Below are 26,248 nucleotides of genomic sequence, written 5' to 3'. Positions count from 1 at the left end.
TGCAGGTTGAGCCTGACTCCCGCCCACAGCACCCCCGGCACTGGGAAGCTAGCGAGCTGGGCTCAGAAGGGTGCTCCACACCTACAAACAACAGCTGTGTTACTCCTGAGAGCGGTCCATTGTCCTTGTTCCATAAAGTAGGAGCGCCACCCCCGGTCCCTTGCATACCATCCGGGGTGCAGCAGAGAATGTCCTGAGCAGGGAGTACTGGTGGGCGCGAGAGAGGGCGGCGGGCACTCCTGGCTAGCCAGCTGGCTGGAGACAACCTAAGCTCGGTCACAATTGGCCCCTCCCAAGCCTAGACCCTCTGGGTCTGCCTTGAAGGTCTGTGTGTAAGGAGTTGCTCGGGGGATCTTCTGGAAAGAAGACTTGTGGGGGCAGGCACCTCCGCCGTCTATCCCTGCTGCGCAGAGCTGACCCTTACTCAATACCACCGTAGCCTCGACTTTCCTGAGGCTAGACCACCTCTCCCTTTAGGCGCGCTATTCCACGGGCGCGCCATGGTCCCAAGGCGGGCCTCCCCCGATCCCCGGAGCTGGCCTCCTACCCCGCCCCCTCGCGGTGCTCCCAGCGGCAGCGGGTGATGCGGCCCCTTTAAATCCCGGCCGCCCCGCCCTTCGCCGTCGACTCGGCGGCGGTCCCGGATCCAGCCGGGCCGCGGCTCTTGCCGCCTTGCCCCAACCCTGCCCCGCCCCGGCCCAGCCTCTGACCGAGGCCGTCAGCGCCGCGGAGAAGCATTCCGCACGGCTCCCGCTCGTCCCCATTTCCGTCTAGTCAGTAGGCACCTCTCCCGGGCCCGCAGCTCCTCCGCGCTCCGGGGCCGGGGCCCCCTGCCGCCTCCCGGCCCCCGCGCCCCGGCCCCGGTCCCCCGGGCCATGCGGCCTCGGCCCCGCCGGCGCTCGCCGCGCACCGGGGGAGATGAGGCTCCGCAATGGCACCTTCCTGACGCTGCTGCTCTTCTGCTTGTGCGCCTTCCTCTCGCTCTCCTGGTACGCGGCGCTCAGCGGCCAGAAAGGTGAGGCCTCCCCCCCACCCCGCCGCCACCCTGCCGCCGCCCGCGCAGGCTTGCCCGGGGAGCACCTGAGCCCCTCCCGTCCTCACCCCACTTGTTTGCTGCTGGCAAAACGAAATTCCCAGGGCCGGCCTGGCAGATCCCCGCCTCCGTGTGGCGCTTAGGACTGGCCTCTGCCTGCGGTTATCCCATGCCAGGGGTGGGCGCTCCCACTGGCAAGTTAAGGACTTACGGAGTTCCCACAGGGGGACAGAGACACAAGGTCAAAGAGGTAGTTGTAACCAGGTGGACCCAGAGAACCTGCGGCAGGCTCTTGGACAAGAGCAGGCACAGTGTTGTTAAGACAGGTGAGGAGATAAAGCCAAGGCATCCATTCCCCTGCCCCACTCACTGCTGTGCTCTGCAGCAGCCCCGCTCCTGGGAGTGCTGCACCCTGGGGGCCTACAGCCTCCTCCACGGCACCGAGCCCCAGGGTTCCTCTGGAGGGCCTCCTGAACAGCTCGCCTAGAAACCCTGATATGTGATCACTTTATGGGGTTTCCTTGACCCACCCCAGCTCCCTGATAACACCTCTGAAGCTTGAGCAGGTTGGCCAGTACACACTATGGCCTCCGAGCCTGGCCAGCCCTCTGGGGAGTAGGAGGGGCACGGGGGACCCCTAGAGCTGCCAGGGGTCTTCCTGAGCTAGGTTGAGTGGTTTGAGCTGAAGTAGGAGCTGAGGATCTCGGAGGCCATGAATCCACCCAGCCTGAACACAGGACTCTGCGAAAAGATGCTTCCTTCCTGCCTGCCTTGTGGGCTTCCTGTCCTGACAGGCTGAAGCCAGCTAGCTCCCTTTCTCCCTCACGTGGGGTTTCTGTCCGCCCCCCCCCCCACCCAAGGTTATGGAAAATGGGTCTGGGGATAGAGCCATGGGGCAAGTTCTTCTCCGACCACCAGGCTCCTGCTAAGCCCAGCCTTGTCTAGTGCGCTTGTCCTGTTTTGGTGAAGGCCTGAACTGGCCTTGAGAGAATTGGCAAGCCAGGAACTCTGAGGAGAGTTCCTGAGGGCCTGCCACAGAGGGAGTGTGGTGAGGGCTGAGGCTGTAGGAGCGGATGGGCTATCAGGGGAGGCTTCTCCGAAGGGTAGGGAGAGTGACCATGAAAGGCCGGAAAGGCTGCTGTGGAGCCGCAGCGGCGTCTGAAGAACTGGAACCAGGTTGCCCCACTGTGGGTTGGGCCATTAGCCCCCTCGTCATCTCATCGGTAGTGGTTCCTGTGTGCATCCTACAACAGTCACATGTCCCCGTCTGATGTCAGGAAACCTCCTAAGGGAGTAACCAGGAGACTGGCACTCTGAGGGCCTGGGGAGCAGGAGAACCAGAGAAGGGTAGGGTTCGGATGCAGAGATCTTCCTCCTGAAAGACAAGCCGCCCAGGAGCCTGTGGGCATGAAGGGAGTAGTAGTGACCAGGCCCACCCTGTCCAGACCCTGTCCTGTTTCCGTGGGTGTCCAGCGGGGCCAGGTGTCTAGTCTGTGAACCTTTCTCATTCTTCCATGCAGACAGTTGAGTAGCAAGCTCCTAGGGACGCCATGCTCACGAGTTCAGCCACTAGATTGGAACTGGTTTCCAGTTCGCAGCGGACACGGGGCTCAGGAGAGGAAGCCCCGCGGACTTAGGGGAAGAGAAGAACTGGAAGCAAGGATGTAGGCAGGGGGCCAGAGAGGAAAGAGCCAGCAGGAGCAGGGGGTCACCCCGGAAGCCTGGGTTAAGGATAGCAAAGAATCAGACTTGGCCAGATGTACCTAGGGTTCAGGACCCAGGTTCAAACCCAGCTGTCCAAGCAGCCAGACCTGCAGGGAGCAAACTGTAGCTTCAGCCACGCAGCTGCTGAGCTTGCACTTCAAGGGGAGACGGATCCATACAGCCCTCCTCAGCGTCCAGGGCCACCCTCCGCCACTGGGCTGGATATCAGTGATGGACAGTTCCTCTAGAGTCCTTGGAGGCTGTAAGATCTGGAGACCAAGTAGACACCTGCCTCTCTCCGCCTTTACCTCCTACCCTCTTGTAGGTCCACAGCAGACCTCTGGCCGGGCCTGGCAACTCCCTAAAGGCCCTGAGCCTATTCTCCCTCCCTAAATACAATGTACAAGGTTTTGTAACCCCAGCTTGGCTCTGAAGTCTGTTATCTCTGCCAAGAGGGAGCCAGGTGGAATATTGCAGTTTGTGGGCCTCAGGGCATGTTAATTGCCTGCTTACAGGGCATCCCAGTTCCCATAACCACTTTAGTCTATTATGGTGTGGCCACTGCTGCATTCCTTCCCTGAGGCCAGCTCCAACCTGCTTCCCTGGGATTGGAGGGTGTGGATAGAAGCCAAAGTCCTCTGCCTCCCAGGAAGGCCTATCCCAACCTGCTCAACACACCCAACACACCCACAGAGATCAAAGAATCCCCAAGGCCTTAGCACTGACCTTCCTTACTCTCCAGCCTAGCAGACATGTGGGGTGCCAGGATGGCCTAGCAAAGTCCCCTGCTTTAAGAACAACCCATTACCAGGTGGTGGTGGCCAGCACTTGGGAGGCAGAGGCAGAAGTAGATCTCCAAGTTCAAGGCCAGCCTGGTCTAACAGAGTGAGTTCCAGGACAGTCAGGGCTACACGGAGAAACCCTGTCTCGAAAAACCAGAAAAAAAAAAAAGAAAGACAACAACCCATAGGGATATAATCTCACAGCTTAAGTTTCTGGATTTGAAGGGTACAACGGCAGAGCCCACACCCACACGCATCCCCCATCAGAGGTCCAGACCACTAGAACCAGACCAATAGAGAGCAACAGCAGGCCGAACAGGGTCAGAACACTATGGTGGGCTGCTAAGTGAAAGGGCCTGTGGGGTTCTGAGGAATGACAGCAGGCTTGGTGTGTGGGCGGCAGCCAGGCCCAGGAACCCAAGGGGCCCATTACCTGCTGGTAAACAGACAGCACAAGCCTTAGGAGGAAGGGAGGCTGGGCCAGGGATCCAGCTGTGCCCAGGCCTGGATGATCAGGGTGATTCAGAGAAGTGCCACCCACCATGACCTACCTGAGGCAGTCTAATGCAGGCTCAGCTTCCTCCCAGAGCAGAGTAAATCTGCTAGAAACAGACAGACCAGGGTGACTTCCCTGTGCCCTCTCATGCCTCTGCCACAACGCTGCTTGGGATGCTGCCAGTGGCCCAGGCTGCCCTTTAGCTTTACTGTGAGGGGAGGGCAGGGACTTTTCAGGCAGGCTGAGGGGGAAGGCACCTGGCTGTCTAGGCAGCTGTGAACTACCTCCCTGGCTGGCTCTGACAGCCTGGGCACTTCTGGCCTTCTACCCTGGGTGGCTGCTGGTATAGCCCAGTGCTTGGAGGGTGTGCTTAGGGGTGGGCTCTCAGTATTCAAGGGGTCAGGTTTCCAGGGTAACCTGGCCCCTGAGCTGAGCTCTGAGTCTCACAGATCCTGAAACCGGACTCCTCCTCCTTCTTCCCCCACAGGGGTGGGGTGGGGGTGGGCCTGGGACCTTAGCCCTGGATAAGACAGGGTGTAAGATATGGGGCGAGCGTGCTCCTCAGGTAAGGATGCCTCAACAGAGCCCAGCTGGCTCCTTCATCTCCAGACCTCTCTCCTTTTCCCTCTGCACTCCTTGCCTGTGACTTAAGCAGCACTCAGACCTCTGCCTTAGTCGCTCCCAGGAGGAAGTGTGTCCTGAAGGGACTCAACTTGCCTTAAGCCTCACCTTCGGTTTACAGGGCTCTAGGAGAAACCCCCCACCCCACCCCCCCCACCCCCCGCAAGGCCTTCGGAGGGTGTTTCCTAAACCAAGGCCTTGGTGCCTGGGGGCTGGAGGATGGGATGGGAGTTAGAAAGGCTTTCTTAGACTTAGAGACAAGGCCTTGAAGGCTGGGCCAGATGATGTGGGGTTCAGGCAGAAGAAACAGCTTGTGCAGAAGCCAGCACAATAAAGCAGGATGGGGTGTATGTGATAGCAGATAAGGAAGGCAGAACCCAGCCAGCCAAAGGCCTTGAGTGCTGGGGCTGGCAGGAGCTGCTGGCCCCCAGCCCCCCAAAATGCCGCTTTCCCACTTGCTGTTGATCCCTGCCAGGCCAGTGGCACCAGGTGCTACTCATCCTGGGGACTCATCTCCACCCTCAGGCGGCTCCACTCGGGGGTCCCAAGTATCCCCACAGTGCTCATCGTATCTGGGCCCTGCTGCTCCAGCTCTGGGGTGCAGCTGAAGTTCTGACAGTTCTCCTTGGGGTGGCATGCACAAGTCGTTTGAGGTTGGGGTGTCTGCTGTGGCCTGGTTGAGCAACCCCTGGGCTAGTCAGTTTCTTCTCTTGATCTGAGCATGGGGGGTTGGGTGGACTGGGCTGGGGAGGGTGTGAAGGGGGAAGAACCCAGCGAATGAGCAATTACAACTGTGATGGAGGAGCGCCCTCCCCTCCACTTCCATCCTGCAGGGACACAAAGTCACAGGTCCTGCGCCCAAAGTCATTTATTTACTGTTGTTGTTGGTTTTTTTTATGAGACAGGGTGTGTGTGTGTGTGTGTGTGTGTGTGTGTGTGTGTGTGTGTGTGTGTGTGTGTAATAGCCCTGGCTGGCCTGGACTCTTCTTTGTAGACCAGGCTGGCCTCGAACTCACAGTGATCTGCCTGCCTCTGCCTCCCGAGTGCAGGGACACTAAGGGTCACGCCACCACTACCTGGCTAATCTTTTTGGTGGGGAGGGGGTGGATGGGTGGGTGGGGAGGGGAGTGGGGGTGGGTGCGTGGGTGGGGGTGGGTTTTTCAACCCCAGGCTGAGTGTCAGTGTAGCTTCACATGAACTGGTATATGCCCCAAGAAAGTTGGGTGTGGCAGGCATCATCCCCTTTCAGGTGTGCTGTTGCACAGACAGGTGTTCAGTGATGACATGCTGTGTGGGACTGGGTCTTCAGGAAGCTGTTTCCTGGTATGTGTCACCTCCCTACTCCCCTCCCCACCAGGTGACGTGGTGGACATTTACCAGCGCGAGTTTTTGGCGCTGCGAGACCGTTTGCACGCGGCGGAGCAGGAGAGCCTCAAGCGCTCCAAGGAGCTAAACCTGGTGCTGGAAGAGATCAAGAGGGCGGTGTCTGAGAGGCAGGCGCTGCGGGAAGGAGAGGGCAATCGCACTTGGGGCCGCCTAACAGGTGAGCTGGATGGGGGTGCATTGAGGTCTGCAGAGCTGGGCCGGTTTCAGGCCCAGCAAAATCTGACCGCCTCTTTCCCAACCACCCAGAGGATCCGCGACTGAAGCCGTGGAACGTCTCGCACAGGCACGTGCTTCATCTGCCCACCGTCTTCCACCATCTGCCGCACCTGCTGGCCAAGGAGAGCAGCCTGCAGCCCGCAGTGCGAGTGGGCCAGGGCCGCACCGGAGGTATGGGCGTGGCCCGGGAGGGGCGAGAGGCGGGCAGAGAGGCTGTCCCCCGGAGCCCTGTCCAGTGTCACCCCTCCGCGCCCCTGCAGTGTCCGTGGTGATGGGCATTCCGAGCGTGCGGCGCGAGGTGCACTCGTACCTGACGGACACGTTGCACTCGCTCATCTCGGAGCTGAGCCCACAGGAGAAGGAAGACTCAGTGATAGTGGTGCTGATCGCCGAGGCGAGTGGTCCAGGGAAGACTCACAGTAACAATTCAAAACAAAACAATCCCCCGGGGGACAGAACGACCTGGGGCGGGGGGAGGGCCTGTGGCAGGGGGTGGGGGTGGGTGGGTGGGTGATGGGGGCAGGTTTGCTGGACAGGACGGACAACAGAATTGTAGACCTAAGTTTCATTAGATCAAGACAAAAAGTTAAAGATGCATCTTTGCGCCCCCTTGTGGAGAAACTGGCTATCTGGTTCCCTTCACCCTACTGGCCAGTGTCTCTCAAAAAGGCTGTTTTCTGAGGTTAATCGTGACCACAGCCAGCCCCAGCCCCCATCTGTCTTGGCACACAGGGCGGGAAGTTGTGCTGCTGTACGTGGGGGGATATCTGAAGCTCGCAGTCCTGCCCCTCCCTCTCCCAGACCATTTGGGGGTGGTAGCTAAGCTAAGTGTACTTGGTCTTCCCACAGACCGATCCACAGTACACATCGGCAGTGACAGAGAACATCAAGGCCTTGTGAGTGTCGGCAACCAGGAAAGGTTGCTGGAGGGCGGGCAGCCGGGTACCTGCCTCCCTTAAGTTGGTGGTCTGCCTTGTGTTGGGGGAGGGCCTGTGTGTGGCTCTTGGCCTTTCCGGAGCTCCAGTGCCTCTGTAGGCTAGTGGAGGAGGGCCGTCTGCTTGGAGAGCCCTTAGAGGCAGGTGTGGATGGATCCTACCATTCTTTTGCCCCTGGAGGCTACACTGGATCTCCCCCCGCCCGCACCTAGGTTCCCCACAGAGATCCATTCTGGGCTCCTGGAAGTCATCTCCCCTTCCCCTCACTTCTACCCGGACTTCTCCCGCCTTCGAGAGTCCTTTGGAGACCCCAAGGAGAGAGTCAGGTACTTAACACTCAGTACCCCCAACAGTCTGTTGGTGCTAGGCCACCAACCATCACCGTCTCCTCGGAGGACCCCGTCTGATGGGTATGGGGTGGGGAGTGGGCAGGGCGGGTCCTACCCACCTCAGTGGCTTCTCTGTGGTAGTCCACCAGAGGTGGAGTTGTCTCTGCCTCTGAGGCTACCTGCCCCTGGCCCATAGGTGGAGGACCAAACAGAACCTCGATTACTGCTTCCTAATGATGTATGCGCAGTCCAAAGGCATCTACTACGTGCAGGTCAGCCTGATGCTTCTCCCCTGCCCACCCTGACCCCCGCTGGACCTGAGTGTCTGGCCTTGCCCGGCTTCTCACCCTATCCTGCACGCGGTCACACCTGGGTGAGGGACCCACTTCTGCCCTCCACCCATCCTGAGTCCCCGCCCCCTTCTGCTCCTCCCTGTGCAGCTGGAGGATGACATCATAGCCAAGCCCAACTACTTGAGCACGATGAAGAACTTTGCCCTCCAGCAGCCCTCCGAGGACTGGATGATCCTAGAGTTCTCTCAGCTGGGCTTTATTGGTAGGCCGCCCCTGTAGTGCCCCCACTAGCCAGAGGATAGCCCTGAAGTCCCACCTGTGCATCTCTCAGCCCCAGTACCTGGCTTGCGAGCCTTGATGGAACTATCTTCTGTATGCGGCCATGCCAGGGTCTCCAGACCTACCCTGTTTTCTTGGGTCCAGGAGCAGTATTTTCCCACTCAGAGCTCTTTTCCCTGACTCCTACTCTCAGGGAAGATGTTCAAGTCGCTGGATCTGAGCCTGATTGTGGAATTCATCCTGATGTTCTACCGGGACAAGCCCATCGACTGGCTCCTGGACCACATCCTGTGGGTGAAAGTCTGCAACCCTGAGAAGGATGCGGTGAGCAGGGGAGGCTTGGAGCCAACACAGGGAAACGGTGGGCCCTCAGCTGCCAGCGCATACCCGCCTTCCTGGCCGTGCCTCCATGTCAAGGAGAGGACGCTGCTGGCTGAGGAAATCCCCTGGTTATCCCAAGGAAAGGCCCCATCCTTAGAGTCTGGGCTGAGCTGCACCCTAATCAGGGCACCAATCTGTCCACAGAAACACTGCGATCGGCAGAAGGCCAACCTCCGGATCCGGTTCAAGCCGTCCCTCTTCCAGCACGTGGGCACGCACTCCTCGCTGGCCGGCAAGATCCAAAAACTGAAGGTGGGCTGTGCCTTCCTCAGAGTTTGGACAGAGGGCGGTGGGAGGCAGGCGGGACTGGAGAGGGTGGCCCTCACGCCTGCTGCTGCCCCTCCCTAGGATAAAGACTTCGGGAAGCACGCTCTACGGAAGGAGCACGTGAACCCGCCAGCGGAGGTGAGCACGAGCCTCAAGACGTACCAGCATTTCACCCTGGAGAAGGCCTACCTGCGCGAGGATTTCTTCTGGGCCTTCACACCCGCCGCAGGGGACTTCATCCGCTTCCGCTTCTTCCAGCCACTGCGCCTGGAGCGGTCAGTGATCCCTGGGGCCAGGGGCCAGGGTGGATAGCAGTTAGAGGCCTCAGCATATACTTCTGGGTCTTTAGGTACCCTGTCTGTAGTCTCTCTCTACCGCACCATGCCTCAGTTTCCTTATTGGAAAGCACCTACCTTGTAAGAACTATGGCAGGCAGATCTTTAGGTACTCGGGTGACACACCCATCACCACAGTCTCAGGCCACGGCCCCAGCTGTCCAAGATGGTGCTCTCCTCCCCCAGCACCTGGAGTTATTACTGGCCCAGGCATGGCCCTCTTGCTCCTGGGCCTGGGCAGTGCGCCCGGGCTGTACCTCACTTTTGCAACAGCTCCCCGGCCTGCTTGGCACCTGTAGGTTCTTCTTCCGAAGCGGGAACATTGAGCACCCAGAAGACAAGCTCTTCAACACTTCTGTGGAGGTGCTGCCCTTTGATGTGAGTATGTTGGGTATAGGTGGGAGCTGAGGGTGCCCCCTTCTGGCCAGCCGTTCCGACCCTGCTGCTTCGCCCTCAGAACCCCCAGTCAGAGAAGGAGGCGCTTCAGGAGGGCCGCTCAGCCACTCTCCGGTACCCCAGGAGCCCTGATGGCTACCTTCAGATTGGTGAGTAGGGCGGGGCCTGCGTGGGCTGGGCTTTGCGGTGTGGCTTGTGTGTTTACCCCTAGGTACTGCGATCCCACAGGCTCCTTCTACAAGGGCGTAGCCGAAGGAGAAGTGGATCCCGCCTTTGGCCCCCTAGAAGCACTGCGCCTCTCCATCCAAACGGACTCCCCTGTGTGGGTCATTTTGAGTGAGGTGAGATCAGCTGGGTGCAGGGATGGGACCAACCAGCTAGACCTTAAGAAGCCCCAAAGGCCCCTGCTCATCGCAAGCCTGACTCTTCCAGATCTTTCTGAAAAAGGCCGACTAAGCGGAAGGCTTCCAAGGGTGCTCTGTGGCCGACTCTGGAGCCTACAGTTCCGAGGGTGTTGCTGCCTCTGCTGCTGCTGCTGCTGCCGCCGCCAGCCCAGAGGACCAGGCATATCCACCCCACGTGGAGGGTTCTGCCTGGCAGGCAGCTCGGGCTGGCCTGGGGTCCACCGCTGGCCCGGAGGCCCCAGAAGCTGGTGCTGCCCCTGCCCGCCGGGCCGCGGGAGAGGCAGGCGGCTCCCACACTGTGCCTGAGGGCCGGCCTGCTGCCGCCCAAAAAGAACTGAACCGAATTATTTGCCCCTGGCCGGACGTCTTCAGCCAGGCCGTTAGAAGAGCTTTTTCTTAGGGTGCCCGCTGTGTGCGGCGCAAACACTGGAATGCATACACTACTTTATGTGCTGTGTTTTTTATTCTTGGATACATTTGATTTTTTCACGTAAGTTGGCATATACTTCTATAAGAGCGTGACTTGTAATAAAGGGTTAATGAAGTATGTGCCTCATAGGTGAATGTTCCCAGTTCTGGCCAGGCATTTTAATGTCTGCTTGGCCTATCCTCATGCTTTCCCAAAACTTGCTGGTGGTGGGCATGTGGGGTATATGTGGCGTGCCTGTGCTGTGAGACCCTCATCCAGTATTGGCTGGCTACTTGGCCACTGTCATGCCAAGAACTGATTCCCAGACCCCCTTTACCATGTCAACTATCGCATACCAACACAACCTCATCCCCACTTAGCTGGAAGATCTTAGCCACTGAGTCGGTAACTGGGGTTCCTTGCTCCCAGCCTTGTGCCTGTCTGTCCACATGTCACCTTAGGCTGGCATCACATTACCCACCCCAACTATTGCACAGACCTCAGTGTCTCAGGGGGGAAGAGTTGGCCAACCTCTTTGTACTGGGGTTACAACATGAACCACAACACCTGGCTCATGCTGTGGTCATCTCTAAAATAAATGCACCATTTCCACCTACCCAGGGTCTTTTCACACATCGATTGAGAGGCGTGTCCCCTTGTCAGAGAGGTTAAAAGTCATTTAGAGCCTTTTTTTTTTTTGGGCCTATCCAACGAAGCCTGGCCCCCTTCAAGCACCCTGAGTCCACTTGAGAGTACCTATCACTGACCACATTTCTGGTCACGCTCACTGCTTTGTGGGCCTCTGCAGGGGTGTCCAGAACACCTACCTACACTGAGCTTCATGTTGAGGAGCTAGTACTGATCTAAAACGGACCCATTTCCCACTCGGGGAAAGACCAACTGGTTCTAGTTGTGAGGTTGGGTTGTGGTGGGTGGGGACGGGCATACAAGAAAGAATACCACAGCCGAGGCTCAGGCTGAAAGGAAGGTGAGCCTCAAGTGCAGAAAGGTGGGTGGAAGGTTCTGTCGCTGGAAGTAAATGTCAGGACAGAGGTAGACTAGGTGCTGTCTAGAGGAAGAGTGCAGGGATAGGAGGATGAATCCAATCCTGCCCACACCACCCCCGCCTCCCTCTCCCAAAGCCAGGCTACATCTTTCTAGCTCGGGGCCCTCCAGGCATCACAGTCTGCGGTAAGCGACCCTCTCAGACACAGAGAATGCATAAGGGACCGTCGTGGGAACTTTAATTAGAAACTGGGATTCGGAGGTGGACACCCCAGCATATTGTTCTAAGGTCTTCTCCAGCTCCTCTGATGCCTTCAGGCCATCGGCAGGAGCACCTGGAGATGTCGGAAGAGCGCATCCCGTAGCGTGCCTGGGAGGAAGTGTAGCAGCAAGCCCAGCGTAGCCATCGCCACCAGCAGCCAGAGCGCGCGCGCGCTCGCGTACAGAGGAGTCAGCCTGCGGGCGGCACTCAGCGGGAGCGGAGCCAAGGCCCCGCCCTACCAACACAGGCCCCGCCCCCTCCGCGCCAGGACTGCCTCCAGGCCTAGGCCCCTCCCTACAGATACAGGCTCCGCCCCCTCTGCCCTAGGACTGCCTCCAGGCCTAGGCCCCGCCCCCTCCGCGCCAGGACTGCCTTCAGGCCTAGGCCCCGCCCTACCAACACAGGCCCCGCCCCCTCCGCGCCAGGACTGCCTCCAGGCCTAGGCCCCTCCCTACAGATACAGGCTCCGCCCCCTCTGCCCTAGGACTGCCTTCAGGCCTAGGCCCCGCCCTACCAACACAGGCCCCGCCCCCTCCGCGCCAGGACTGCCTCCAGGCCTAGGCCCCTCCCTACAAACACAGGCTCCGCCCCCTCCGCCCTAGGACTGTCTCCAGGCCTAGGCCCCGCCCCCGCCGGGGTAGTCCAGCTCACTAGGGCTGGGTCCACCCACCCACCGTGCCCGAAGGCAATCTCTTTCCACTGGTCCCCACCGGCCGATTGCCACCTCCCACCGTTGAGTGGCGTCTAGGAGCAACCCTCCCCTGCAGCGCTTTCCCGGAAGTCCGTCCCGAGTTACCTGAGCTGCGCTGAGCGCGCGTAACCTTGGAAGTAGCGGAAGCGCGCGAACAGGTAGAACAGTCCACACACGGCTGCGGCGCCTGCGAGGGCCGAGGAGGTGCGGTGAGCACGCGCTCCAGCCACCCAGGGGACCAACCCCGGATCGCGCCCCCCGCGCTGTCCCGCACCTTCGTGGAAGAAGATGCCGGCGACCCAGAGCATGGCGAGGAACAGCGGGAAGTACTCGCTGCAGTTCACCCTGCGTGGGGCAGGCTTGGTGAGCGTGCGGACCGGCTGAGCTGACACCCGAACCCGCCCGGACCCGCCGCGCTCACTGGGCTCGGAAGACGCGCTCGAACTCGGGAGGGCCAGAGGTGAGCGGCGGCGAAACGTGGAAAGCCCTTCTCGCAGAGATCACCTGCAGGGAGAAGTAGGCTGCGGCCGTGGGGATGTGGGAGTCAGGTGTGGCGCCCGAAGTCCTGGGATGAGGACGGGGTTCACCCCGTCCCCTTCTCCCTGTCTCTCCCTAGGTGACTCCCTCCCAACTCCTTCCCACCTGCCCCACTAGTGATGCTCAATGGAGACGCCCAGTGGGCCTGAGGCTTTGCCTGGGGTGATGCAGGCCTGAAACACCTGTCGGTGGGAGGAGCTCCTGAGCTATTTGACTTGTAAATTCCCACTTCCCTTTCTGCAGGTCTGGACCCCAGTCTTTTAGCCTGAGTAGGCAGTGTCCTGGGACAAAAGTGGCTGTATTCCTTACGGAACTCGCTGTAGCTAAGGGATCCTGGTTTCCTACCTATAGAGTCGCCCAGAAGGGACCCTGCCTCAGGCCAGGCTCACACGAGCTTGAGTCTCAGTACCACCCAACAACGGCATAAACTCTTGTCTCAGCCTCTCTGAAAAGACATCACAGACTCAGCCCTAACTCTGGCAGATACCCTGTTCCAGATGCCTGTAGAAGCCTGAACTCTCCCAACCTAAGCCCAAAGCTGGCCTCCTAGCCCTCATACCCCGAAGCAGACACCAGCCCCTGCCGCGGGCACCTGACATGCTTTCCTCAGTGGCCCCTCAGCAATCTTGACCGTCCTTCAGCTGGTCCTGCCTCTAGACCTTGACCCATGTACACTTTCCACTGCTTCCCTTCAGAAACCTTTGAGGCTTCTTCCCCATTGCAGGCAAGTGTGGGCTCCTCAGCTGGGACTTAGGCACTTTGACACCCAAAGACTCCAGTAGCTCTTGAAGACCTGCGCTCTTGAGGACCTCCCGTCCTTCACCTGGACCTAGGCCTGCCGGCACCCCTATTCCCCCCCCCCCCAAAGACCCTGAAAGGCACAGAGCAGGCCGCCTGGGAAGAAGATCCACCCACCTCCCGCCCAGGAGCCAGCCCACCTTGCAACAGAACTCCCAAGAGAGTGACTGTAGCCAGAAGAGCCACGTCGTCCTTCATGGTGCTAGCCACAGGCAGAGGTAGCCCCAGGGTTCTTATCAGCCCAGTGTGCTACTCAGCTGCTGCCCCAGGACAGGAAGAGCCTCGGTACTCCCCACCCCTTCTCAGTAGAGAGGCGGGGAGGGGTGGGGGCGTGACTGTATCCACAGAGGCAGGGAGCCTGGCCAGGAAGGTAGAAACCAGGGCAGTGGACAGCTTGGCCACACTTCCCTCCAGCCGTTCTTGGCCTTGCGTGCGTAGTCCTGATGATGGCAGAGTCCATGCTGCTCACCCAGGCCCCGCCGTCTCACTCAGGCCCCACACCCTCGGGAGGTTTCCCACTGGCCTTTCAGACCTCCCCTTCATCCTGCCTTCCGTTTTAGGCTCTGTGCTCCTGGACTCCCAATCCCGACTTACCCTCTCCCCACAGTTGCTTAATTTGTGTCCACATAGTCTGTAATGTGTAGGGTTCACATATCCTTCCCAACTCCCTATGGCTTCAGAATGCTGTCCCGCTGTCTCCAGCCACAGTGGACCTACTGGTGTCTTCTACTCCTTGTCGGCATCCTGAGGCCCACCACCCCTCCAGCCTCACAGACCACCGCCTCATGAATAACGTCTTCCATCCTTGGGCTGTGGGAGAGAGTTTGTCGCTAGGCCCGTTTATTTGCCCAGCATTCCATTTAGCCTCAGGCAGTGATCTTTCCCTTCCTCAGTTCAGACCTTCCCACACCAGACAGAGCTGGCACAAGCTACCCTCCCCCCCCCCCCCCCCCGCAGTGTGTCCCCAACCCCCGCCAAGTTTGTGATGTGTATACACCTGTGCCAAGACTGAGGGAAGAGAGACCCACTTCTGGAAACCTCAATTAGCACTTTGGGAAAGGAAGCTCAGATTAGGGAAGCCGAAGGCTCATGTTGTTGAGTCCCCCCCGGGGGGCCACCTTGTCTGATATGCGCCCCTGGACTGTTCTGTCTTGTGAAATAGTCACTTCTCTTTTCTGATGAAGTTGGTTTGAGGTGAATCTGGTCGGCAGTGGCCGAACCCAGCTTGGAATGACAGGAGCTGTGGAGCCGCACGTGAAGGGCCCAGACCAGCACAGCATAGGAGATCTGAGGACTCCCAGCTGGGGCTCTCCAGGCGCCTCGAGGCCAGAGCTGGGTCTTCTGCTGGTCCTTGCTTTGATGCTCAGTGACAGAGGTGTTTGGGGCAAAATGAACTGTGTATCCTTATGGTCTGCCTAACCTTTCAGCCCCCTTCCTCCCTGAAGCTGCGGGGACTGCAGGCTCCTGATCTGTCCCGTCCCCCCCCCCCCCGCCCCTCCAGTGTCACCTGGAAACCCCTAAAGTTTGGAACCTAGACATTGGCATGGCTCTGGCAGGCCGTGCTCCCATAGGCCCATGTGAATGATGCGTGTGCCTGTCGGCGTGGCCCATCAGCAAATGAACCCGTCCATGTGTCTCTGCTTGTGAGTGCGGGTGCTCATGGCTGCAGGCTACAAGCTTGGCCCAGCTCGTGTTTCTTCTGAGGCCCACATATCCTCCCATGATTGTTCATTCTCTCTGGCCTGGCAACAGGAAACAGAGGCTCGACATCAGCAACTTCTCAGGAAGTCTCTGGGCGGATGTTCAGGGCAGAGGCAAGGGTTACCAGCCTCTCACCCCCCCCTCCTACATCCTTTGATCCTTCTTGATTCTTCTCCCTTGCACTCCGAGTTTGCCCAGCTTCTGAGGGCTCTCTTGGGCATGCCCACCCTCTGCCACTCAAGTGCTGGGTTTTTTGTTATTGTTGTTTTTCGAGACAGGGTCTCTCAGTGTAGCCTTGGCTGTCCTGGACTCGCTCTGTAGACCAGGCTGGCCTCGAACTCACAGCGATCTGTCTGCCTCTGCCATGTCTGGATGTTTTTCATCCTCTTGACACTGTTTAGTGTCTTTGTAATCAATATTGTATATTTGGTACGGGGGCAGGAGGCAAGGCTTCATGTTCTTATGTAGCCTAGGTTAGCCCCCAAACTCACAATGTACTCAGCTGATATGACTTAACTCCTGACCTTCCTGCTTCTACCTCCCACCTAGTGGTTGGGATTACAGGCATTTGGTACTATGCCTGGCTGGTTTTTTGTTTTGTTTTTAAAGGTTAAACTAACTTTCCTTTCTTGCTATAATTGCTATTTGGTCATGGTATATAATTATTTTATATATGTGCAGACTTCATTTATTAGTCTTTGTTGAAAAATGTCAACATTTTAATTTAAATCTTTTAAAAATATTTTTTAAAAGATCTTTATTTATTATGTATACAGTGCTCTGCCTACATGTATACCTGCAGGCCAGAAGAGGGCATCAAATCACATTATAGATAGTTGTGAGCCACCATGTGATTGCTGGGAATTGAACTCAGGACCTCTGGAAGAGCAGTCAGTGCTCTTAACCTCTGAGCCATCTCTCCAGCCTCTAAGATATATTTTTATATCATCATCATTAAAATAAAGCCAATATTGAATTGGTCATGTACACCTATGATCCTGGCATTTGGTGGGTCAGAGGCAGGAAGACCACAAATTCAAAACCTGCAACTTAGTGAGACCCTGTTTCAAAATAAGAAATAAGAGGCCTGGAGGTAGGGCTCAGAGGCGGGACTGCCTGCAGGGTGTGGAGGGAGGCTGGCCGCCCGGGTGGAAGGATCTCAGTTATAGCTGAATCCTTTCATGTCCCTCTTTTTTTTTTTTAAAGATGTATTTATTTATTATTATGTATACACTGCTCTGCTTGCATGTACTAGAAGAGGGCGCTATATCACATTACAGATGGTTATGAGCCACCATGTGGTTGCTGGGAATTGAACTCAGGACCTTTGGGATAGCAGGCAGCACTCTTAACCACTGAGCCATCTCTCCAGCACCCTCATGTCCCTCTTAAAAGGTGATGCCAAACAAACCAACTCCACTGTTTTGCCATCTGTGATGACGTCACATGTCTAGACATGGCGTTCACAGTTGACAAGCTCTGAAGGAAGTCTCTCACGATGGGACCCTGGGATTCCAGTCCATGTGGCCCTGGAAACAAACTTCCCTTTCTGACCCTCAGCTGCTTCTGCAAAACCTACTTTTAGTAGTGTGTACTGTTGTTATAGCAATATTTTGTCTTCGTTATTCTGATCCAATCTACTTGTGTTTGTTTGTTTGTGTGTCCCCACTACCATCTTTTATTGATTTATTTATTTTTGTAATCAAGGGTGACTTTGAACTTTTGGGCTTTTTTTTTTAAAATAATTTATTTATTTTCATGTTATGTGCATTGGTGTTTTGACTGTCTGTATGCCTATGTTAGGGTGTCAGATCCCTGGGAACAGGAGTTACAGACAGTGAGCTGCCATGTGGCTGCTGGTTAACCAAGGTCCTCTGGAAGAGCAGTCAGTGCTCTTACCCACTGAGTCATCTCTCCAGCCCGGACTTTTGGTCTTTATTTTTTTTATTTTATTTTATATTTTTGGCATATCAGCTGTTCCCTCTATGCCTGGCTTCTATCTGATGTCAGGGACTGAACCCAGAGCTTCATGCAAGTATGCTACCGCGTGAGCTACAGCTCTAGCCCACTCTATACCATTTCCTCATAATGAGTCATGACCTGAGTTGAGCACCCTCCCCACAAGCCTCCCTGATGCAGGCAGAACCCCATTCTGATTCCTTGACTTGCAGACTGAGAGGTATCAGAGTAAGACAGTCAAATAGAATCTGATCTGCTATTCACTATGGAGAGTTTGTCATCCCTGGGTCTCCATCAGGGACCGCTGGTCCTGGGACCCCCGTGGATGCTAAAATTTGTAAACACAAGTCTTGTATAACATGGGCTAGTGTTATATGTAAGCTATACACACCCTTCTATGGGCTTTAACCATGTCTAGATGGTGTGTGTGTGTGTGTGTGTGTGTGTGTGTGTGTGTGTGTGTGTTTTGTTTGTTTGTTTCCTGAGACAGGGCTTCTCTGTGCAGCCTTGGTTGTCCTGGACTTGCTTTGTAGACCAGGCTGGCCTCAAACTCACAGAGATCCACCTGCCTCTGCCTCCCCGAGTGCTAGGCTGGCTTATAATTCTTTTTTTTTTAAAGATTTATTTATTATTTATACAGTATTCTGCCCGCATGTGTGCCTGCAGGCCAGAAGAGGGCACCAGTTCTCATTATGGATGGTTGTGAGCCACCATGTGGTCTCTGGGAATTGAACTCAGGACCTCTGGAAGAGCAGACAGTGCTCTTATCTGCTGAACCATCTCTCCAGCCCTCGCTTATAATTCTTACTATGACATGAGCATTATGTAAATACTTTTATGGTTTGGGGAAATAATGCCCATGGAAGGGCTTTGTATGTGCCCTGCAAGTGTTTGTTTTCTGAATAGCTGTCTTTTGAGGTTGGTTGTATCCTCACATCTGGGCCTTGTGGGTACAGAAAGTGTCTTCTTAGTTTCAAAAATCATATTGTGATCTGGGTGTTGGTGAAGGCAAAAGGATCATGGGTATAAGGCCAACCTGGGCTACATGGTGAGACTTTGTAAGTGGTTGAGTATAAGGCCAGCCTCGGCTGCACGGTGAGACTTTGTAAGCGGCACACACACTGTCCTGATTTTGATCTTCAGCACCATAAGAAAACAAAACAAAACAGAAACTCCAGAACGTTATGGTATCCAGGAAGGAAGACTTAGAAGCCCCCTTGAAGGATGCAGAGGATGGGTGGTTCCCATGGTGACATCAGTTCTTTCACCATCTGGCTGCTGTAAGAAGCAAGGGGCCCTTACTAGCAGTGCGTTCCTGCAGACTCAGCCACGTGGGTGCTGGGTGCCAGCTGCTGGGCTCTGTGTGGTCACAGAGTGTGATGCTCAGATACTCACGGGTCCTGCCTTCTCATCTGCAACACCCCTCACCCCACTCCCCAGCCCCCCCACCCCCCACCCCCCCATCCCCAGCTCAGCACAGCTGCCTGTCGAATGAGGGCCTTCCACACGGACAGTCTTGAGTGACAACTGTTCATGTTAGGTGGCTGCTCCTGTTGTGGTTGGTTGGCTGGCTGAAGAGTGAGAGTCTATGCCAGGCTGCCCTTGAAATTTCTCTGTAGCTGAGGATGGCCTTGAGTTTCTGGTTCTTCTGTCCTTTGGGGTTATGTGGAGCAATGGCCACACCTGGATTTCCACAAACGCTTGGCATGCGCACTCCCAACTGAGTGACACCCTGTCCTGCAAGCCCTGTTTTGTTTGTTTGGCTGTGGGTTTTTGAGGCAGGGTGTATCTGTACAGCCCTGTACTGCCCTGGATCTCTATATCCGACTAGTCTGGCCTCCAACTTGTGACAATCCTCCTGCCTCGGAGAGCTGGATTACAAGTGTGACCCACCACACATGGCTCAGGGGGAGCCTCTGTAGGATCTATTTAGGCCATTACATTGACAACATCGTGCTAACTAACATGTTGGGCAAGTAATGCTGCAGCCACTGGATAAAAACAAACACTGCAGCAGTGAGGAACCCTGCACACAGCTGGGGTCTCAGGCTTGCTCTCTCAGGGAGGTCTACCACCTGGTAGTGTCAGGGGCCCCCTTAAAAGAAATGCAAGTTATTGGGATTTTTAACTGTTTATCACTGAAAATGGATAATAAGATTTGGCCTGTAGAGTTCCAGGACAGCCAAGGATACACAGAGAAACCCTCTCTCAAAAAACAAAAACAAAGCCCAGCGTGGTGGAGCACGCCTTTAATCCTAACACTTGGGAGGCAGAGGCAGGCGGATCGCTGTGAGTTCAAGGCCAGCCTGGTCAACAAAGTGAGTCCAGGATAGTCAAGGCTACACAGAGAAACCCTGTCTAATAAAAAAAATTCTTTTTGGCCCCTTTGGGTTCTAAAGGCAGCAGATTTCACATGGGAATCCCACTATGACCCACTTAGACTTGAGGAAAACCAAATGGGAGCAGGACGTGGAGCAGGAAGGGGCTTTGTGTGGGTATGATGTCGCACACTTTCTTTTTCCCTTCGAGACAGGGTTTCTCTTTGTAGACCTGGCTGTCCTGGCACTTTATCTGTAGACCAGACCAGAGATCCACCTGCCTCTGCTTCCTGAGTGTTGGGATTAAAGGTGTGTGCCACCACTAACCCGGCCTATACTGCATACCATATTTTTCGGACCATTAGATGCACTTTTCCTCCCAAAAGTGTGGGTGGGAATTAGAGTGCGCCTTGTGGTCTGATTGCTGTTTTAACTGTTTTTCTTGTTTTACTGCTCTAAAAACTGGGTGCATCTTATGGTTGGGTACATTTTATAGTCCGAAAAATACGGTACTTTTTTTTGTTTTGTTTTTGTGTGTGTTTGTATGTGTGTGTGTGTTTGTTTTTCGAGACAGGGTTTCTCTGTGATGCCTTGGCTATCCTGAACTCACTTTGTAGAGCACGCTGGCCTCGAACTCACAGCGATCCACCTGCCTCTGCATCCCAAGTGCTGGGATTAAAGGTGTGTGCCACCATGCCGGGCAAAATGCGGTTCGTTTAATCTCAGCATTTGGGAGGCAGAGGCAAGTGGAGGTTTGTTTAGTTTGGTTTGCTTTTTTTTTTTTTTTTTGGCTGTAAGCTGCTTTATTGGCGTATCAGGGAACAATTGGGGAGCAATGTTTATACAAGATTGAGATAGGAGATTCTCAGAACTAGGATTGCAACCAGATGTGGGGTGGGGGTACAGAAATCAGCATTTGAATTACACAATAGCCCTATGCCTATACGTGGGGTGGTGTCTGCTGCAGGCTTGCTGTCAGCAGTTTCTGACCTTTGCCCCTGGATTGACCCACCCCACTCCAGTTACTATCTGGATGAAGGTGGAGTTTAGAAGAATTCCCACAGTATCTGGACACGGGACCCATAACTGCCCTGCCTTTTACTTTTAATTTTCTTGTTTCCTAAGTCAGGGTCTCACATCATCCCAGCCAGTCTCAGACTTGCTGTAATCCTCCTTCCTCAGCCTCCCCTGGGCTGAGCCCCTAAGAGCACAGAGGTGGAGTTGAGTTGTGCCTTGCTCACACTTGGTGCTTTCTAGTCTGTCATTCCAGTTCCCCTCCTAAGGCTCAGGATAGTTTTTAACAAAATCTCAATCTTTAGATTTTACCAGTAAAGACTCAGGAACCAGATGAAATCTGCTAGCTGAGAGAGGCAGAGAAAGCACCCAGATGACCTTCCACCTTAGCTGACATCCCAAAAGGAAAAGGAAGCCTCCTTCCCCGTGCCATCTCCAAAACACACAAACAACAACAAAACCCCTCAAACTGAATGTCCCTGCCTTCTGCTTCCTGTGCATCTCTCTATCCATCCTCCTGACTTCCTCTTAACTCTGGTTTTTCCCTATGTTTGCTCCCTGTCAACTGGTTGCTTGCTCCGCCTCTTGACCTGTGGTTGACTTTATTTAATCCCATTTACAATTCTCAAACAGAAAACTCTTGGATTAAAGATGTGTAGTAGGATCTGGGTGCGGTGGCACTGCTCGCCTGTAATCTCAGAACTCAGGGAGGCAGAGGCAGGCCAATCTCTGAGTTCGAGGCCAGCCTGGTCTACAAAGTTAATCCAGGACAGCCAAGGCTACACAGAGAAACCCTGTCTTGAAAAACAAAACAACAACAAAAAACGTGTTTGCTAAGGCTGAGCCACACTACAGCTATAAATAGTTTTTTTCCAAACAACAGAATCTTGGGTGTCACAGTGTGATTAAATATCCTGCAACAGCTCAGGCTCAGCTTCTCCCACTGGGTTCTTTTCTTGGCGTGAGAAGCTCAAAGCAACTGTCACTTTATGTTATTTTTACTTTTTACAACTCAGTGTTTTTAACCTCATGTCTTAGGGTTTCTGTTGCTGTGACCAAAAAGAAAGTTGGGGAAGAAAAGGTTTATTCGGCTTACATTTCCATATTGCTGTTCATCACCAAAAGAAAAAGTCGGGACATGGACTTAAACAGAGCAGGGAAGGCAGGAGCTGATGCAGAGGCTATGGAGGAGTGCTGCTTACTGGCTTGCTCCTTATGGCTTGCTCAGCTGCTTTCTTTTTTTTTTCTTTTCTTTCTTTCTTTTTTTTCTTTTTAAGACAGGGTTTCTCTGTGTAGCCTTGGCTGTCCTGGACTTACTTTGTAGACCAGGCTGGCCTCGAACTCACAGCAATCCGCCTGCCTCTGTCTCCCGAGTGCTGGGATTAAAGGCGTGCGCCACCAATGCCCAGCTTTCTTTCTTTTCTTTTGGCTTGTAGAGAGAGGGTTTCTGTGTGTATCCTTGGCTGTCCTGGACTCCCTTTGTAGACTAGGCTGGCCTCGAACTCACAATCATCCACCTGCCTCTGCCTCCTGAGTGCTGGGATTAAAGGCGTGCGCTGCCGCCACCACCACCTGGCACTCAGCTGCTTTCTTGTAGAACCCAGGACCACCAGCCCAGGGGTAGACCCACCCACAATGGGCTGGGCCCTCCCCCATCAAAAACTAACTAAGAAATGCCTTACAGTTGGAGTTTATGGAGGCCTGTTCTCAATTGAGGTTCCCTCCTTTCAGATAACTCTAGTTTGTGTGTCAAGTTGGCAAAGTCTAGCCAGCACATCTTGTTATGCCCAAGGAGTGGGTTCCAAAGTCCAGCTTTGTGGCCTGGACTCTGCCTGTGTGCTGCTCCAGATGGAATGGGCTGGCTGTAGATGGACAGACTTATTCTTTTTCTTCTTCTTTTTTTTTAATTTTAATTTTATTAATTTATTCAGATTACAACTCAATTGTTATCCTATCACTTGTATCCTCCTGTTCCCCCCCCCTTTCACCCTATTCCCCTCCCCTAGGTCTAAGACCAAGGGGGACCTCCTCCCCCACTATATGGTCATAGGATATCAAATCTCATCTTGGTAGTCTGCTTATTTTTTCTTTGAGTGCCACCAGGCCTCCCCACCAAGGGGAGGTGGACAAATATGGGGCACCAGAGTTCATGTCAGAGTCAGTCCCCGCTCTCCACACAACTGTGGAGGATGTCCTGTCCATTGGGTAGATCAGAGTAGGGGTTCGATGTTTGCTACTTGTATTGTCCTTGGTTAGTGCAATAGTTTGAGCAGACACCCCTGGGCCCCAATCCACCCGTCAAGATGGTCTTCTTGTAGGTTTTTAGGACCCTCTGGGTCCTTCTATTTCCACATCTCCTATATTTCTCTTACCTAGGGTCCCAATAGGATGTCCTCACATCTATCCCAATTTCCTGGTAAGTGAAGCCTTTCATGGGACACGCCCCTTGGCCTAGTGTCCAATTATAAGTGAGTATATACCATGTGAGTCTTTCTGCTTCTGGGTTAACTCACTCATTATGATCATTTCTAGTTCCATCCATTTGTCCACGTTCCTTTTTTTTTTTTTTTTTTTTTGGCCATTTCGGAAGCTATCTGGGCTCTTAAGATGTTGCTGTTGTTATTGTGTGTGCACACAGTTATACATGGGTGCACGTGGAGCTCAAAGGACAGCTTTGAGAAATCGGTTCTTTCCTACCTTTATGTGGGTTCAGGGGATCAAACTCAGTTTGCCAGGTTTACCGGCTGGACTATCCCACTAGCCCCTGCTTTTGTTTTTGAGGCAGGATCTTGCGATGTAGCCCTGGCTGGCCTGGAACTTGACATGGAGATGGAGCTGGCCTTGGAAGTTACAGCTGTCCTCCTGCCTCTGCTTCCTGGATGTTGACATCACAGCCTGTCCTCGTGTTCCACTCTGAGAATATGCTCAGTACCTACAGGCTCAATACACACATTTATTCCCTTGGTAAGAATTGACAGTACCGTGGCTCCATAGCTCTGTGAATATGCTAAATTACCCACTGGACTGGCTAAAATGGGTGGATGAACGAGCCAGGCAGTGGTAGCACACGCCTTTAATCCCAGCACTCAGGAGACAGAGGCAGGCAGATCTTTGAGTTTGAGGCCAGCCTGGTCTACAGAAGGAGTTCCAGGATAGCCAGGGCTACACAGAGAAACTCTGTCTTGAAAAAACAAAACAAAACAAATCTCAAAGAATTGATACCTTTACAACAATGCCAAAGACATGCTAGGTAACAAGCATGGCTCTTATGGTAGGACATTTTTCTTTCATTTTCTTTCTGTTTTGTTTTTGGTTTTGGAGACAGAGTTTCTCTGTGTAGCCTTGGGTGTCCTGGAACTCACTGTGTAGACCAGGCTGGCCTTGAATTTACAGGGATCCACCTGCCTCTGCCTCCCGAGTACTAGGAACAGTAGGCTATATCTTCGAATGGCACCCCTGTGCTTGCTGTTCACAGTGTCCACCTTCTAAACCGCTGCTTTAGAGGTGTTTGTGTGACTGCAGGAACAACTCTAGCTATTTTATTTTTAATTTTTAAAATGTTTTTGTAAAATCACTTAAGACTTTTATTAAAAGTAACTGTTTTTGAGCCGGGCGTGGTGGCGCACACCTTTAATCCCAGCACTCGGAAGGCAGAGGCAGGTGGGTTGCTGTGAGTTTGAGGCCAGCCTGGTCTACAAAGCGAGTCCAGGACAGTCAAGGCTACACAGAGAGACCTGTGGGGAGGCGGGGCAGCGGGGGGGGGGGGAGGGGAAACGACTGTTTCTTTAAAAAATGAAGTTTTAAACTTTTACTAGAAAAAAAGCCGGGCGTGGTGGCGCACGCCTTTAATCCCAGCACTCGGGAGGCAGAGGCAGGCGGATCACTGTGAGTTCGAGGCCAGCCTGGTCTACAAAGAGAACCAGGACAGCCAAGGCTACACAGAGAAACCCTGTCTCGCAAAAACCAAAAAAAAAAAAAAAAAAAAAAAAAAACTTTTACTAGAAATTTAAAATGAAGTTCTTTTTTAAAAATCACATTTTGGGGCTGGAGAGATGGCTCAGAGGTTAAGAGCACTGTCTGTTCTTCCAAAGGTCCGGAGTTCAATTCCCAGCAACCACATGGTGGCTTACAACCATTTATAATGAGATCTGGTGCCCTCTTCTGGTGTGCAGGTGTACACGCAGGCAGAGCACTGTATAAATAATAAATCATAAAAAAAATCACATCTTGACCAGATATGAAACGATATTAAAGCATTAAAAGCGTGTTGAGAAAAATTGTGCCTGAAAAATATGCTTAGTAAGCTGGGCGTGGTGGCACCTGCCTGTAACCGCAGCACTTGGGATCTCTGAATTCAAAGTGGATCTCTGAATTCAAGGCCAGCTGGGTCTACAGAGCGAGCTCCAGGACAGCCAGGGCTACACAGAGAACCCCTGTCTCGAAACCGCTTACCCTCACCCCCATACATGTTTATTTGGCTGGGCATGGTGGCACTCAGGAGGCAGAGACAGGACGAGCTCTGTGAGTTCAAGGACAGCCAGGTCAGCCACCCTGTCTCAAGACAAAGCAAAACAAAACAATATGTTTATCGCTTATGCTAGTTAGTTTTTGTCAGTTTGATATCAACTAGAGTCACCTGGGAAGAGGAACCCTCAATTGAAAAACTGCTTCCATCAGATTGGTGTATCGGCAAGTCTGTGCATTGTTTCTTGATTAATGATTGATGTGGGACGGAGGGAGGGCCCAGCCCACTATGGGTGGTGGGTGCCACTGCTGCACAGGTGGTCCTGGGTTGTAAGAGTGAGCAAGCCAGTAAACAGAGTCCTTCGGTGAATCTGCCTCAGTTCCTGCCTCCCAAGTCCCTGCCCAGGCGTTCTGTTCCTGTGTGTGGAGTATGACTTACAAGTTGTAAGTTAAGATCAACCCTTTCCTCCCCAAATTGCTTTTGCTCACAGTGTTCATCCCAGAAACAGGAAAGAATAGAACAGAGGTTGGTAAAAGGACTGTGGGATGCTGCTGAGAGGGACCTGACCTTTGGTTTTCTTTTTGTTTTTTTGAGACGGGGTTTCTCTGTGTAGCCTTGACTACTATCCTGGACTTGCTTTGTAGCCGAGGCTGGCCTCAAACTCACAGCGATCCGCCTGCCTCTGCCTCCCAAGTGCTGGGATTAAAGGCGTGTGCTGCCACCACCTAGCTGACTTTTAGTTTTTTGAGACCGGCTTTCTCGCTGTAGCCCTGGCTGTCCTGGAACTCTCTGTAGACCAGGCTGGCTCACAGAGATCTACCTGCCTCTACTGGGATTATGTCTGGCAGGATATGACCTTTTAAACCTTAGCTGTTCATGGGAGGAGGCTGGAGGCTTTTTGGAGCTTTGGTCAGGAAAGTCCACTGAATGCTCAGAGCTGGATGAACTGCTGTGAGCATGCACAAAAGACCCCCCACTGCTCCCCGGTTATGAGGCTGTAGGGCAGTGCTTCTCAACCTACCTAGCGCTGTGGCCCTTTAATACAGTTCCTCATGTTGTGGTGACCTCAACCATAAAATTACATGTGATCATGTACATGAATCATAATACAAATATTTTTGGTAATAGAGGGTTGCGACCCACAGGTTGAGAACCGCTGCTTTAGAGGGCTGTTCATATGATAATTTGGATTAAAAATCTGTGGAGGTGAAACCTTTGCTTCACTGGGACAA

General features: G+C 54.1%; 2 protein-coding genes and 2 long non-coding RNA genes across 6 annotated transcripts in view; 2 read left to right on the top strand and 2 right to left on the bottom strand.

Moving 5' to 3' along the window:
* The first annotated feature begins 637 nt into the window (after positions 1–637).
* MGAT4B (alpha-1,3-mannosyl-glycoprotein 4-beta-N-acetylglucosaminyltransferase B) lies at positions 638–10,402 on the top strand. Its single transcript, XM_084763287.1, has 15 exons — positions 638–1,015; positions 5,994–6,179; positions 6,269–6,409; positions 6,499–6,632; positions 7,088–7,134; positions 7,386–7,499; positions 7,699–7,774; positions 7,943–8,057; positions 8,268–8,398; positions 8,600–8,707; positions 8,804–8,997; positions 9,357–9,435; positions 9,515–9,602; positions 9,682–9,794; positions 9,886–10,402. Exons 1-15 carry the CDS (start codon positions 919–921, stop codon positions 9,907–9,909), a joined length of 1,647 nt encoding a protein of 548 aa, XP_084619413.1. The 5' UTR covers positions 638–918; the 3' UTR covers positions 9,910–10,402.
* Positions 10,403–11,486: 1,084 nt separating this feature from the next.
* Positions 11,487–13,845, bottom strand: LTC4S (leukotriene C4 synthase). 2 transcript variants are annotated; one of them, XM_084763321.1, is made up of 5 exons: positions 13,700–13,845; positions 12,646–12,745; positions 12,499–12,569; positions 12,330–12,411; positions 11,487–11,727 (listed from the first exon to the last, which is right to left on the bottom strand). In XM_084763321.1, exons 1-5 carry the CDS (start codon positions 13,755–13,757, stop codon positions 11,586–11,588), a joined length of 453 nt encoding a protein of 150 aa, XP_084619447.1. In that variant the 5' UTR covers positions 13,758–13,845; the 3' UTR covers positions 11,487–11,585. The 2 variants fall into 2 exon arrangements, with proteins under 2 accessions (XP_084619447.1, XP_084619446.1); XM_084763320.1 differs by having other exon boundaries at positions 12,330–12,569.
* Positions 12,564–26,248, top strand: part of LOC311586968 — a 41,428-nt gene continuing 27,743 nt past the window's right edge. For both annotated transcript variants that reach the window (XR_014775710.1, XR_014775711.1), the window contains exon 1: positions 12,564–12,684. This is a non-coding gene — a long non-coding RNA (uncharacterized lncRNA). The remainder of the gene's footprint in view (positions 12,685–26,248) is intronic.
* LOC311586966 overlaps positions 21,789–26,248 on the bottom strand; it is a 97,769-nt gene continuing 93,309 nt past the window's right edge. Inside the window, exon 4 of the long non-coding RNA XR_014775705.1 lies at positions 21,789–22,123. This is a non-coding gene — a long non-coding RNA (uncharacterized lncRNA). The remainder of the gene's footprint in view (positions 22,124–26,248) is intronic.

This window comes from Acomys minous (genome assembly GCF_964271855.1).
Source record: "Acomys minous genome assembly, chromosome: 16".
Lineage (NCBI taxonomy): Eukaryota > Metazoa > Chordata > Mammalia > Rodentia > Muridae > Acomys > Acomys minous.
Note: the sequence above shows the minus strand (reverse complement) of the source record. Positions and strands in the feature narration are given on the sequence as shown.

Bases quoted from the DNA above. Each gene is read 5' to 3' on its own strand.
- MGAT4B (XM_084763287.1), top strand. From the start codon at position 919: ATGAGGCTCCGCAATGGCACCTTCCTGACGCTGCTGCTCTTCTGCTTG. The intron at 7,135-7,385 runs GTGAGTGTCGGC...GCCCGCACCTAG, and splicing joins ACAGAGAACATCAAGGCCTT to GTTCCCCACAGAGATCCATT. The intron at 8,058-8,267 runs GTAGGCCGCCCC...TCCTACTCTCAG, and splicing joins CTCTCAGCTGGGCTTTATTG to GGAAGATGTTCAAGTCGCTG.
- LTC4S (XM_084763320.1), bottom strand. From the start codon at position 13,757: ATGAAGGACGACGTGGCTCTTCTGGCTACAGTCACTCTCTTGGGAGTT. The intron at 12,746-13,699 runs GTGGGCTGGCTC...CCACGGCCGCAG, and splicing joins CTTGGGAGTTCTGTTGCAAG to CCTACTTCTCCCTGCAGGTG. The intron at 12,570-12,645 runs GTGAGCGCGGCG...TGCCCCACGCAG, and splicing joins GAGCGCGTCTTCCGAGCCCA to GGTGAACTGCAGCGAGTACT.